At 46.0% G+C, this 13,839-nt stretch overlaps 1 protein-coding gene across 2 annotated transcripts; it reads left to right on the top strand.

Moving 5' to 3' along the window:
- The first annotated feature begins 2,696 nt into the window (after positions 1-2,696).
- On the top strand, positions 2,697-11,989 carry LOC115161128 (immunoglobulin superfamily member 3). Of its 2 annotated transcripts, none has more exons than XM_029711884.1 (11): positions 2,697-2,902; positions 3,684-4,058; positions 4,264-4,680; positions 4,944-5,354; positions 6,487-6,870; positions 7,855-8,229; positions 8,336-8,728; positions 8,989-9,414; positions 9,608-10,006; positions 10,538-10,957; positions 11,065-11,989. In XM_029711884.1, the coding sequence occupies exons 1-11, from the start codon at positions 2,839-2,841 to the stop codon at positions 11,265-11,267; spliced, it is 3,867 nt and encodes a 1,288-aa protein (XP_029567744.1). In that variant the 5' UTR covers positions 2,697-2,838; the 3' UTR covers positions 11,268-11,989. The 2 variants fall into 2 exon arrangements, with proteins under 2 accessions (XP_029567744.1, XP_029567745.1); XM_029711885.1 differs by having other exon boundaries at positions 11,068-11,989.
- The last annotated feature ends 1,850 nt before the right edge of the window (positions 11,990-13,839 follow it).

The raw sequence follows: 13,839 nt of genomic DNA on the forward strand, positions 1-13,839 counted from the left end.
GTTACCAATGTAATTAGAGCAGTAAAAATAAATGTTTTGTCATACACGTGGTATAACACGGCTGTCAGCCAATAGGCATTCAGGGCTCAAACCACCTAGTTTATATTGGCCATTAGTCTTCCGTTGCCATACCTCCAAAATCGCGTCTTTGTCACGGGAAGACTGGTTCTCGACGAGGCTAATTGGACACACACCGCGTCTGGTCTCATTGTTTAATGATAGATCTAATCATTTGTCCAGGGCCTATCTTGCGCTTTCATGACCGTTGTGAACAAGTACCAAGTTGTTGTCTTAGCTTTAAAGCAGCCTGAATAGTTGTAGCTGCAGAAATAGTTCAAGTCCACACAGTGGCACTATCGAGCCACGCAGCCCAAGCTCACTAAATAAACTACAGTAGATTTATAGGTACATCGTATCCTCATACCCTCTTCTCACCATGCATTTTCTCTTTGTTCACTAGGTCGCAATGGCATGTCAATGTACATGTGATTCCAAAAATCTCTTGGGGAGAAATGATTATTTCATGCTGGGACACAGGTGTAATCATAATACAGACAGGCATCTTTTCTCTGTAATATCAAATCATTCTGAGACGAGAATCAGAAGGCATAGAGAACACATGAACATGCACACATACTGTACCAGCCAAAAGTTTGGACGCAACCAACTCATTCAAGAGTTTTTCTTTATTTTTACTATTTTCTACATTGTAGAATAATAGTGAAGACATCAAAACTATGAAACAACATATGGAATCATGCAGAAGCCCAAAAAGTGTTAAACAAAACTAAATATATTTTAGATTTTAGATTCTTAAAAGTAGCCACCTTTTGCTTGATGACAGCTTTGCACACTCTTGGCGTTCTCTCAACCAGCTTCATGAGGAATGCTGAGCACTTGTTGGCTGCTTTTCCTTCACTCTGCGATCCAACTCATCCCAAACCATCTCAATTGGGTTGAGGTCGGGTGATTGTGGAGTCCAGGTCATCTGATGCAGCACTCCATCACTCTCCTTGGTCAAATAGCCTTTACACAACCTGGAGGGGTGTTTTGGGTCATTGTTCTGTTGAAAAACAAATGATAGTCCCACTAAGCGCAAACCAGATGGGATGGCGTATCGCTGCAGAATGCTGTGGTAGCCATGTTGGTTAAGTGTTAAGTGTGCCTTGAATATAAAAAAAATCACTGTCAGTGTCACCAGCAAAGTACCCCCACACCATCACACCTCCTCCTCCATGCTTCACGGTGGGAGCCACACATGCAGAGATCATCTGTTCACCTACTATGTGTCTCACAAAGATACAGCGGTTGGAATAAAAAATCTCAAATTTGGACTCATCAGACCAAAGGACAGATTTTCAACAGTCTAATGTCCATTGCTCGTGTTTCTTGGCCCAAGCAAGTCTCTTCTTGTTATTGGTGTCCTTTAGTAGTGTTTTTTTGCTGCAATTCTGAACAGTTGATGTTGAGATGTGTCTGTTACTTGAACTCTGTTTAGATATTATTTGGGCTGCAATCTGAGGTGCATTTAACTCTAATGGACTTATACTCTGCAGCAGAGGTAACTCTGGGTCTTCCTGTCCAGTGGCGGTCCTCATGAGAGCCAGTTTCGTCAGAGCACTTGATGGTTTTTGCATCTGCACTTGAAGAAACTTTCAAAGTTCTTGAAATTATCCAGATGGATTGACCTTCATGTCTTAAAGTAATGATGGACTGTTGTTTCTCTTTGCTTATTTGAGCTGTTCTTGCCATATGGACTTACCATATGGACTTTACCAAATAGGGCTATCTTCTGTATACCACCCCTACCTTGTCAAAACACAACTGATTGGATCAAATGCATTAAGAAGGAAATTCACTTTTAACATTTTAAAATGCCAAGAGTGTGCAAAGCTGTCATCAAGCCAAAGGGTGGCTTCTTTGAAGAATCTCAAACATAAAGTTTTGATGTCTTCACTGGGGGTGACTGTTGGTTGGCAAAATGAAGAAGAATACTACACACGTTTAAGAACATTCTAATGTTATATGTAAAATACTTTTATTTAACTAGGTAAGTCATTAATTAACAAATTCTCATTTACAATGACAGCCTAGGAACAGTGGGTTAACTGCAGAACAACAGCTTTTTAACTTGTCAGCTCAGGGATTTCGATCTAGCAACCTTTCGGTTACTGGCCTAACACTCTAACCACTAGGCTACCTGCTGCCCCAATACAGTTTCATGTATTAATTTGCTGGGTGAAAATGAATTGAAATGCATTCCAGGTGACCACCTCATGAAGCTGGTCGAGAGAATGCCAAGAGTGTCATTATGAAAATGCGTGGTTACTTTGAAGAATCTTAAATATGATGTTTTGATGTCTTCACTATTATTCTACAATGTAGAAAATAGTAAAAAATTAAGAAAAACCCTGGAATGAGTAGGTGTGTCGAAACTTTTGACTGGTACTCTACATGCACAACAAGTACGCTCACCCACGCATGCACGCACGCACGCACGCACACACACACACACACACGTATGCAATCACACACACACACACAGACACACACACACACATATGCAATCACACACACACACACATATGCAATCACACACAGACACTGTGTGTTGTTGTTTTTTCAGTTGCCAGGAAACCAAATCTCCTGCTTCCTCCTAGTCTGTCTGCAGAAAGTAGTCAAGAAAAGATCATAACACCACACATATTACCACAGACAGACAGACAGACTGACAGACATACTGACAGACAGACCGGAGGTGTCTAAGAGCAGATAGCTGAAACTGGTGTGTAGTTTGGTGTGCAGTTTGGCCTAGCGTGTCGTTCAGTTAGGGGCAGGATGGGGTGTCTCCAGCCGTACATTACCAGTATCCTGCTCCTCCTGAGTGGACTCATCCAATGGGGTAAGAGGATCTTCAGGTCACCACACACACCTCCAGTCCTGTTGGTTAGAGGTGTGCCTGTTGGTTGGCAAAATGAAGAAGAACACTACACACATTTAAGAACATTCTAACGTTATATGTATAATGTGACACAGTTTCCTGTATTCATTTGCTGGGTGAAAAAAGTATCTGCATAAAGGAACAAAATGTGCAAATACTCGGTTCTCTTTGACCTGTTAATTATCAGCAAAGTCCAAAGTATTGAGTTGCATTTTAGAGTCCTTTGGTCAGATGATGGGGGTGGACTGTTGAAATGGCCAAGGTTCTATATCAGTGTTTATAAAAGCTCCTCTCTTCATAGTTGGTCTACTGATGAAATGTTATGAAATATAGTTCGCGTGACAGAAAATGTCTACTTCGAATGAGTCACATAATGTTTTTGATTTGATCAAACAGGCGCTATGAAAACAATTAAACTAACACAAACCCTGATGATTGAAAATGATTTCTTCCAGATTGCAATGTAACTGTAGTAATTACACCTTTTGATTAGCAGCACAATCAAACCTCCCCACAGCAGGTGTTAGTCTAAGAGATGGAGCTGTGGCTGTTTTCAAGCCATTACAATTGTCACATGACAGTTGCGATATGAATGCATTATTTATAGTTTGTTGATGAGAGGCGGACAGTGCAGACTGCAACCATTCTAAAAAAGAGAGGTCATATTTGAAGCTGGATATAATTCTGTTTAAGTTTGTCTGAGAATATCATCTTCCTGTATTTACTTATATTCTCCATCTAGGCGGGGCCAGGGTGCTTGTAGAGGTGCAGTCTGGCCCTCTGCATCGTGTGATTGGCTACCCTATCTCCATCTCCTGCAACGTGAGTGGCTTCTCTAACCCGTTGGCCCAGCAGGACTTCAGATTCTCAGTCTACAAACCAAAAAATCCCACCCAGGAGATCCGGATCATCAGCACAGATGACGACAACTATGCCATGGCGGTGTACGGTGCCCGCGTCAGGAGGGCTGGCATCACTCTGGAGCGCCTGTCAGTGACCTCGGTCCTCTTCCACGTGAAGAGTCTGGAGGACGGGGACGAGGGCGAGTACGAGTGCCACACCCCAAACTCAGAAGCTGTATATGACGGAACGTACAACGCAAAGACCACATTGAAGGGTAATGTTTTTTTTCTTACTTATTCTTCTAATTTTGCCTAAATGACAATGCCTTCTGTGGCTGCTGTATGTGTATCATTAACAAGCCATTATTTGAAATAACTCTGGACTTATCACATAGTCATTTGTCTACCAGATATACTGTATCAGTCAATCAGAACCATACTGTAGTGTTGATGTCCATCCCTCAAATCCTGTTCCCATAGTGACTGGGGACACCCTGACAGCCTCCTCCACTGGCCCCGCCTCCTTTAGCCTATCAGAGGGTGACGACCTAACCCTGCAATGTCTCGCCTCCAGCAACACCTTCCAGCACACCCACCTGTCCATCACCTGGTATCACCATGGAGACAGGGAGGCCTCGCCCCACCCCATCATCTCTCTGGACCGTGATTTGACGGTGAGTCCGGGTCAGCGGTTTGAGGGTCGGTACCAGGCAGGGCTCATTGTTCTGGACAAGCTGGAGGAGGCCACCTACAGGCTGAAGATGGCCAGGATTGAGCTGTCCGATGCAGGGAGGATCTCCTGCCAGGCCCAGGAGTGGATCCAAGACCCAGACCGGAGCTGGTACCCAATTGCCCAAAAAGACACACAGCCAACCACTTTGGAGGTCAAAGCCATAGGTGAGAAACACCTTAGTGTTTTTTTGCTTCCGATCCTTAGCCTTAGCCCAAATTGTGTTTACACATCCATCAATTATTTGGGTGATTGTTCTGGGTTATGAGGACTTATGGCTTAAGAGGACTTACGCCCATTCACTCTTATGTCTTATTTCATATAACTAAATGCTGAGATGGGGTTTCCTGTGTCTCAGAGGTGATTATGAGTGATGAGTTTCCTGTATGTCTAAGAGATTATTGTGAGTTATTTCCTGTCTCTCTCTCAGTGGTGGCTCCAGACCAGGGCTCTGGTTCTATGGGGGTGAGTATGACCGTGCACAAAACACAGCTTCAGGAGGGGGAGGAGCTATCCTTGCAGTGCAATGTGAACACACAAGGCCTGGTGGGTCAGTTCTTCTCAGTGGCCTGGGTCAAGGACAACCAGGAGCTGGCCCAGATTGGGCCCACGGGGGTCCTGTCTGTGGGGCCGGAGTACAGGGGGCGAGAGAGGGGGGGTGAGCTGAGAGCTGTGCGAACGAGAGAGAAGACACACCTGCTCACCCTGCGACCCGTCAGAACCCAGGACCAGGGAGTGTACCACTGCAGGGCCTGGCCACAGGAGAGGGATGGGAACGGGGTCTTCACACAGGGATCCACCCAGGACTCCACCACAGAGACTATCACCATCACAGCTACAGGTGAGTGATCTGACACCAAGCCAATCAGAAGCAAAGCTACAGGTGAGTAAGCAAGTAAGAAGCCAATCCAAGTCAGAGCTACATTTTTACGCTTACATTTTAGTAATTTAGCAGATGCTCTGTGATCAGAGACCTGGAGGGGAGTTGCAGTGAGATTAGTAGGCGAGCAGCCTCTAGTAAAGATGAGGTCAAGCGTATTGCCTGCCTTGCGAGTTTGAGTGGATTGGGAAAGGGTGAGGTCAAAAGAGGCAAGGAGGGGAAAGAGAGTTGGAAAGAAATGAATCAAAGGCAGATGTCGGGAGGTTGAAGTCTCCAAGTATGAAGATCAGTGAGCCATCGTCAGGACATAAGCTTATCAAGGTGTCAAGCTCATTGAGGAGCTCTCCAATGGCACCGGGTAGGCGATAGATGACAATAATGTTAAGCTTGAGTGGACAAGTGACAGTGACAGCATGGAATTCAAGTGAGGAGATGGACAGGTGAGAGAGGGAGAAAAGAGAAAATCTCCACTTAGGAGAAATGAGTAGACCTGTGCCACCACCGCGACGACCAGATGCTGTCGGACTATGAGAGAAAACACAGTCAGATGAAGAAAGAGCAGCTGGGTCATTAAGATGAGTCATCAAGCACTGAGTCAGAGCCAGAGCAATACTGTAGGTGTTTCATCAGCTTTCCATGTGGTTGCTACACCAAGCAACAACAGGGGGTGAGATCCTCAATAAGTTCAGTTTGTGCGTTGACCTGGCTCTGAACACAGTTATTACATATGTACAACACACACACACACTCATCACACACTCATCACACACACACACACACACTCATCACACACACACATGCTCATCACACACACACACACACACACACACACACACACACACACACACACACACACACACACACACACACACACACACACACACACACACTCATCACACACTCATCACACACACACACACTCATCACACACACACACACACTCATCACACACACTCATCACACACACACACACACACACTCATCACACACTCATCACACACACTCATCACACACACGCTCATCACTCACACACACACACACACTTATCACACACTCATCACACACTCAGCACCTTCTTTTTGTCTGTTCTCAGAAAGTGGTTTGGCTGTTGCCATGGAGACCCAACAGGTGAGTGTTGACGAAGGGGATGCGCTACAACTCACCTGTAGAGTGAGCGGGGTCAAGGGTCAGCTCTCTGTCACCTGGCAACACAGATCAGCCTCAATGGCAACAGGCCCCTTCAGTGATATCATCAGCCTAAGCCGGGTGGGTGTGATGGAACTGGGGGCAGAGTTTGGGAAGCGTAATGTTCGTACAATGCGTCCCATGGCAGACACATTCACCCTGGAGCTGGGTGAGGTCACGCCCTCTGATGCAGGAGCCTATCAGTGCACCGTCTCTGAGTGGACCACGGAAGCCAACGGCAAGAAAACTCACAGCCAATCACAGGACTGCAGCGTAGAGGTCCATCATGTGGGTAAGAGCACTTTCTGCATCGTAGTGCTAGAGGCGTCACTACAGGCCCGGGTTCAATCCCAGGCTATGTCGCAGCCAGCCACGACCGGAAGACCCATGAGGCGGCGCACAATTGGCCCAGCGTCGTCCGGGTTAGTGGTTTGGCCGGCCGGGATGAGAGAGAGAGGTCATAGCCATGGGAAGTAGGGTTGTTGAGGGTGCTACAGCACCACCTAAAAAAACAGAATAAAAAACAAATGTGCGCTGGGCCTACTAGTCCTGTATTAACAGACCTATATAACAGTCTGTATTGAGGGCAAAACAGAAAACCTCCACCCTCACCCCCAAACTACTTCCTGCGGCTATATGGGAAAGGGAGAGGGAGAGATTCAAAGTTGACAAACATAACAGAAAAATGACAACTAAATATTTGCTTGCCTCGTTGATCTCCATGAATATTTAATTTAACCCAGCACAAATATTTATTCTTCAAAGTTACTGGAGACAGTGTTGGTAAAGATCAACTGAGCAAGAAGCATGAGGTAGGCTTTCAGCTCCCACATTATCTATGTAGAGATCAATAACTTTATACTTGATGACTGATCTCTCACGTCAGATAGATTGATTAAATATTTTTGCAGATGACCATGTTCTCCTTATCCTCACAGCCACTGTTAGAGTTTGGCCCTAAGAGGCCTGATAGTTGTCATCAGTGATATCTCATCGTTGTCATCTCATCGTTGTCATCTCAGTGGTATCTCTTCATTGTCATCAGTGATATCTCATCGTTGTCATCTCAGTGGTATCTCATCATTGTCATCAGTGATATCTCATCATTGTCATCTCATCGTTGTCATCTCAGTGGTATCTCTTCATTGTCATCAGTGATATCTCATCGTTGTCATCTCAGTGGTATCTCATCATTGTCATCAGTGATATCTCATCGTTGTCATCTCAGTGGTATCTCATCATTGTCATCAGTGATATCTCATCATTGTCCTTGCAGAGTCTCTGCTGAGTGTGCACCTGAGTAGTCGTGGTGTCCAGGTGACAGTGGGGGGTGAGGTGGAGCTGGTGTGTCGGGTTCGAGGGCCCTCCCTCCCGGTTACTGTAAAGTGGAGCCTGCAGCGTGATGGGCAGTCTGCCCCAGACAACATCCTGACACTGTCGTACACTGGTGACATCACGTGGAGTGGCGACCAGAGCAACTACCAGTTGAGGGCGACCACCGGGAAGAAGGAAGTGCGTTACTTCCTCCGCATCATCAAAGCGAGCCACAAGGAGGCTGGGCGCTACCAGTGTGTGATCTCAGCGTTCCTGCAGGGGAGACACAGGAAGCCGCAGAACTCCAACGCTCTGGGTGTGCTGGTCCAGACTCCAGGTAGGTCAAAAGCTACAGGTCAACAGGTCAACCTGGGTTTAGAGTTAGGGTCTCAGCCTCCATCATGCTTTCTTTATTTCTGTTTTTCTCTCTCTCCCTCTTCCAGAGAGTGTACTCACCTTGTCTTCTAGCTCCTCCCCTCTGGATAAGAGTGTCAAGACAGACATACAGATGGAATGCTCCGTAGCCAAAGCAACCTCTAACTCATCCCGCTTCGCTGTCAGCTGGTTGGCCCAGAAGAACGGGGAGGGGAACAAGACAGTCCTCAGCTCAGACCGTGATGCTGTGATAACGCTAGGGCTGGGGTTAGGCACAGAACAGCGAATCAGCATGAGAAGACGTGAGGGGTGGAGCTTTGAGCTGACCATTCGACAGGCCCGTAGCTGGGACAATGGGATGTACTACTGCGTGGTGGAGGAGTGGCTACAGGATCCTCACGGCCAATGGTACAAGCTCCCGCCCTCTTCTGCAGCCATGGAACTCCGCCTACAAGAGACAGGTGAGTTACTCTGATTACTGCAGGTTAGGATATGGACCTGAACTGTACTGATTTGCTGAATTGGCCTGCTTGCCCAATTTTTTTATTGAATGATTGTTTACGGTCCTTTCCCTACTTTCTCTCTCATTCTCGCTTTCTTTCTCTCCCTCACCCTCTCCCTGCTTTCTCTCTCATTCTTCCTTTCTTTCTCCCCCTCACCCTCTCCCTGTATTCTCTCTCATTCTTCCTTTATTTCCCCGCCCCCCCCCCCTCTCTCCCAGTGAGTGACCTCAGTGTGGATAAGACAGAACAGGAGACGGAGGTCAGAGAGGGGGAGGGAGTGGAGCTAACTTGCACTTTGACCTCTGGTGCTTCTGACCCCGCCTCACTCTACGCTCTCACCTGGTTCTACTTGAAGCGTGGCTCCTCCTCCTCTTCCAGAGTTCCTATTGTGATTCTGGGCCGTGACGGCTTACTGAAGTACCCTGAGGACCAGGACAACCAAGGGCTCCAGGACCAGAAGGGGAGGCTGATCTTCTCCAGGCCCACTCATGGTACCTTTCTGCTGGGTCTGCAGAGAGCTCTTCAGGGTGACAGTGGAGTCTACCAGTGCCGAGTGGACCAGTACAAGCTCAATCATGAGGGCATCTGGGAACAGACTGCTTCAGACCAATCAGGCACAGCTGACCTCACAGTAAAACCAATAGGTAAGTATGATGATTATGATGATGGTAGTCATCTGATTTCCAGCTAAACTCATCTATGTGTCTGTGTGAACGTGTACACTGTGTTTTTGTCTATGATTGTCTGACTCTCCCTCTCTCTCCCTCTCTCTCCCTCTCTCTCCCTCTCTCTCCCTCTCTCTCCCTCTCTCTCCCTCTCTCTCCCTCTCTCTCCCAGAGAGTGTACTCACCTTGTCCTCTAGCCCCTCCCCTCTGGATCAGAGTGTCAACACAGACATACAGATGGAATGCTCCGTCGTCAAGCCAACCACTAACTCCTCCCGCTTCGCTGTCATCTGGTTGGCTCAGAAGAAGGGGGAGGGGAACCAGACCATCCTTCAATCATACCATGACGCCGTGGTAACGGTAGGCCAAGGTGAGGGATTAGGTGGTGAACAGCGAATCAGCATGAGGAGACGTGAGGGTCGACGCTTCGAGCTGACCATTCGACAGGCACGTAGCTGGGATAGTGGGATGTACTACTGCGTGGTGGAGGAGTGGCTACAGGATCCTCTTGGTCGATGGTACAAGCTCCTGCCCTCTTCTGCAGCCATGGAACTCTGTATACTCCAGACAGGTGTGTTATCCAGTCACGGCTAGAAGGAATTTTTTTTGTTGTTGCATTTTAGCTACCCCTAACACTTTTCCTAACCTCAACCCAGTTTTCCTAACCTGCTGCTTTAATTCTCCTAACCTGCAGCGTAAGTTCTCCTAACCTGCTACGAAAAGTCAACTCGGACAAAAGCTGTATTCCATCTAGTCAAAACCGAGTTACCCTGATAACAAGGCAAGGCAATGCTGCATTGGTAGAAGGACATGGATCTGCAATGTATATCACATCTATAGAGTATCTTGTTGTGCTGATTTGCAGTTTCTCTAACTTTCTCGTCAATTCAATTCAAGGGGTTTTATTGGCATGGGAAACATATGTTAACATTGCCAAAGCAAGTGAAGTAGATAATATACAAAAGTGAAATAAACAATGCAAATGAACAGTAAACATTACACTCACAGAAGTTTCAAAAGAATAAAGACATAAAAAAAATTGTAACGATGTACAAATATCTGACCCCGCCTCTCTCTCTTTCTGTCTCTCTCTCTGTCCCAGTGACTGACCTCAGTGTTAACCAGACAGATCTGGAGATGGAGGTCAAAGAGGGGGAGGGGGCAGAGTTGACCTGTGCCTTGACCTCAGGTGACCCCGCCTCACTCTACGCTCTCACCTGGTTCTACATGAGGCGTGGCTCCTCCTCCTCTCCCAGAGTTCCTCTGGTGATTCTGGGCCATGATGGTGTCCTGAAGTACCCTGAGGACCAGAACAACCAAGGGCTCCAGGACCAGAAGGGGAGGCTGATCTTCTCCAGGCCCACTCATGGTACCTTTCTGCTGGGTCTGCAGAGAGCTCTTCAGGGTGACAGTGGAGTCTACCAGTGTCAAGTGTACCAGTACAAGCTCAATCATGGCAACTGGAAATTAAGTGCCACCAACCAATCAGGAACAACCAACCTCACTGTACAACGACCAATAGGTATGATGTCATCATTTATGAGTCCATGACATCAGACTGTACAAATACAGCTGAATCAGAATGTGTTGTCTTTATTTCTCACCTTCTTCTGTTCTCTCCTTCCCCAGAAGATGTGTCTGAGTTGCTGCCTGAACGAGGATTCGTCATTGAATCAGTTTTAGGCATCCTCATCTCTCTTGTCTGTATCCTGGCGATTCTTGTCATGGTGCTGTCAATCAAGCTGAAGCGGCAGGGCTCGGCTGGAAACAAGAAACAGGCCAACTCTCTGTGGCTGGAGCAAAACCCACTGAATCCACGCCCAGAAGACTGAGCACAGGGGAGAGGAGAGAAGTGAAACAGAGAGAGGATGCGTAGATGGGAGGAAGAGTACATCAGTGAGGAGAAGACATGAGGAGAGAAAAGGAGAGGATGTGGGATGAGGAGGGGTGATAAGAGTGGGAAGGGGGGATACGTGAGAGAACAGGAAAGGAGATAGGGGGAGAGGGCAGAATGAGCATTTTTTGGAATGTTAATGTGATTGATTTTTGGATCCAAGCATGCTTTTTACTTGTTTACACAATAGGATTTACAGTTGCACACATTTTCTAGAACTTGAAATGTACATTGGCACTGCTTTAACTTTGAGACAACTTTTTTCAAATGTAGTTTTACATCAGTTTTCTCTGATGACTCAAAGCTCTAGACTCGCTGACTAGCAGCGCTGAAACCTTGGATCATGTCTGATCATTGTTTGTATGAATGACTTTTTCACAAATATTATATTTATGAATTGTTGAAAGATATTCTGCCATGTTCTGTACTCATTTGTAACATTTTGCCTCAAGAATGAATCAGTTTTATTTCTTAACTTGTTTGAGTTGGGACTGCTTACGAGACTTTTGAAACACTTCTGAAAGAACTCTGAGAAAGACTTTATGATATCACAAACATTTTATATGAAGAGATGAATAAAGCGCTGTTCTTAGAAATGTTTCATTTGTAAAGTTGCTGGTGTATTATCTGGTTTGTAATAAATATAGTATTATCACATGACTGATCTTCTTGGCTTTCTAACTCTGTCAGCATGGGACTGTGTGGAAAACTATCTCTCTGTCTCGTGTGGATGTGAATGTGGTGGGTTATGCTTCCTCTCTCCTTGTCATATGTGCAACATATTGAAAGCCTGTTAAACAGGAAGTAATTGCATCTCTACCCTGTAAAGAGGAAGCATCTGTGGTCCTGCTGAGTTCTGCTGAGCTCTGAAAGGCCCAGTCATCTCTGGTCCTGCGGTCTGAATGTCATCTATGTAGGTCAGAGCAGGCACACTATGAAGAGGAAACATTCACACACGCACAGTAGTCTATTACCAAGTATTCATTATCGCAAGCTTTTCATCAGTGAATGTTCCATCTCTGCTGTGCCTTGGCCATTGGGAAGTGGGCTGTGCATGTATGCGAGACATGACAAAAGTTGTGGTTATGGCTGCCTAGTTATGTATTCACTGGTTCTCAGTGAAACAGCTCACTCTAGTGGAAACTGTGTGCAGTGGCACAGAGAGTTTCTTTACTGTAATCAGTCTTTATATTCATTTATAATAGTTTGTAATAGTAACACTATACTACTATTCAGATTTATATGTGAATAAACCAATCACTTTATAATATAAATTATATTAGGAACATGGAGCTAGGAGCATCTTAAAAATATTTTTGCACTAAACCTGAGAGATGTCTACACATTGCTCGTGGTATTGCATGTACCACCCTGAGAGGGATGCTGTGTGTGTGTCTCTGTGTTTCAGAGAGTGCTGAGTCTTCTAGCAGATGTTGCTCCTGCACAGTGGAATGCCGGCGGTACAGAACATTACCTACAGAGGAAGAGTGTCAGCATGGGACTGCTCTCTCTCCTTTCTACCTTCATCTCGCTCTCTATTACTTTCTCTCTCTTTCTCCTCTCTGCGTTAAGCCTATCAATGTTTAACACAGCCCATCTGTGGGGGAGTTTGGGAGAGAATAGACTCCATCACTTACTGTTCTCGCACCTTTGAGCAAAAGGACTCGGACAACAGGCTCCTACATTACAAGAGATGTTCCTGGCAAATCAACTGAGGGTGTACCAGCTGTGGACAGTCTGTAAAACACAGTTCACAGTGTAAGGGGAAACAGTACGGTGTACAGCCTATGAAAAGATGTGACAATGTAGAGTAGAAATGTATGATAAGAAGCTGTGAATAGATTGTCAAGTGTTGAGAGGTGAGAATGTACATTGGCTCAGTTGGTAGAGCATGGTGTTTGCAACGCCAGGGTTGTGGGTTCATTTCCCACGGGGGACCAGTACGGCGAAAAAATGTATGAAATGTATGCATTCACTACTGTAAGTCGCTCTGGATAAGAGCGTCTGCTAAATGACTAAAATGTAAAAATAAACTGGGTGGTTCGAGCCCTGAATGCTGATTGGCTGACAGCTGTAAAGCAAACCGTGTACCATGGGTATGACAACACTTATTTTTACTGCTGTAATTACATTGGTAACCAGTTCATAATAGCAATAAGGCACTTCAGGGGTTTGTGATATATGGCCAATATTCCACGGCTAAGGGCTGTGTCCAGGCACTCCATGTTGTGTTGTGTTTAAGAAAAGCCCTTAGCCGTGGTATATTGGCCATATACCACACCTCCTCTGGCCTTATTGCTTAAATAGAACACACAATCTTCAACCTACAGATACATGTTCTGGCTCTACGGTATGTGTGTGTGTCTGGATCTTGTTAAATCCCCCATTGGTCCACAGCGCAGTAGAATACCAAGGGGAGATTCTTCAAAAGAAAAACACTCTTAACTCTCCCTTTCAACACTTCTGCCCACTCGCGTTGCTATGGCAGCGCTGACAGTGCAAACAATGCA

The sequence above is a fragment of the Salmo trutta genome, chromosome 24 (genome assembly GCF_901001165.1).
Source record: "Salmo trutta chromosome 24, fSalTru1.1, whole genome shotgun sequence".
Classification (NCBI taxonomy): Eukaryota; Metazoa; Chordata; class Actinopteri; order Salmoniformes; family Salmonidae; genus Salmo; species Salmo trutta.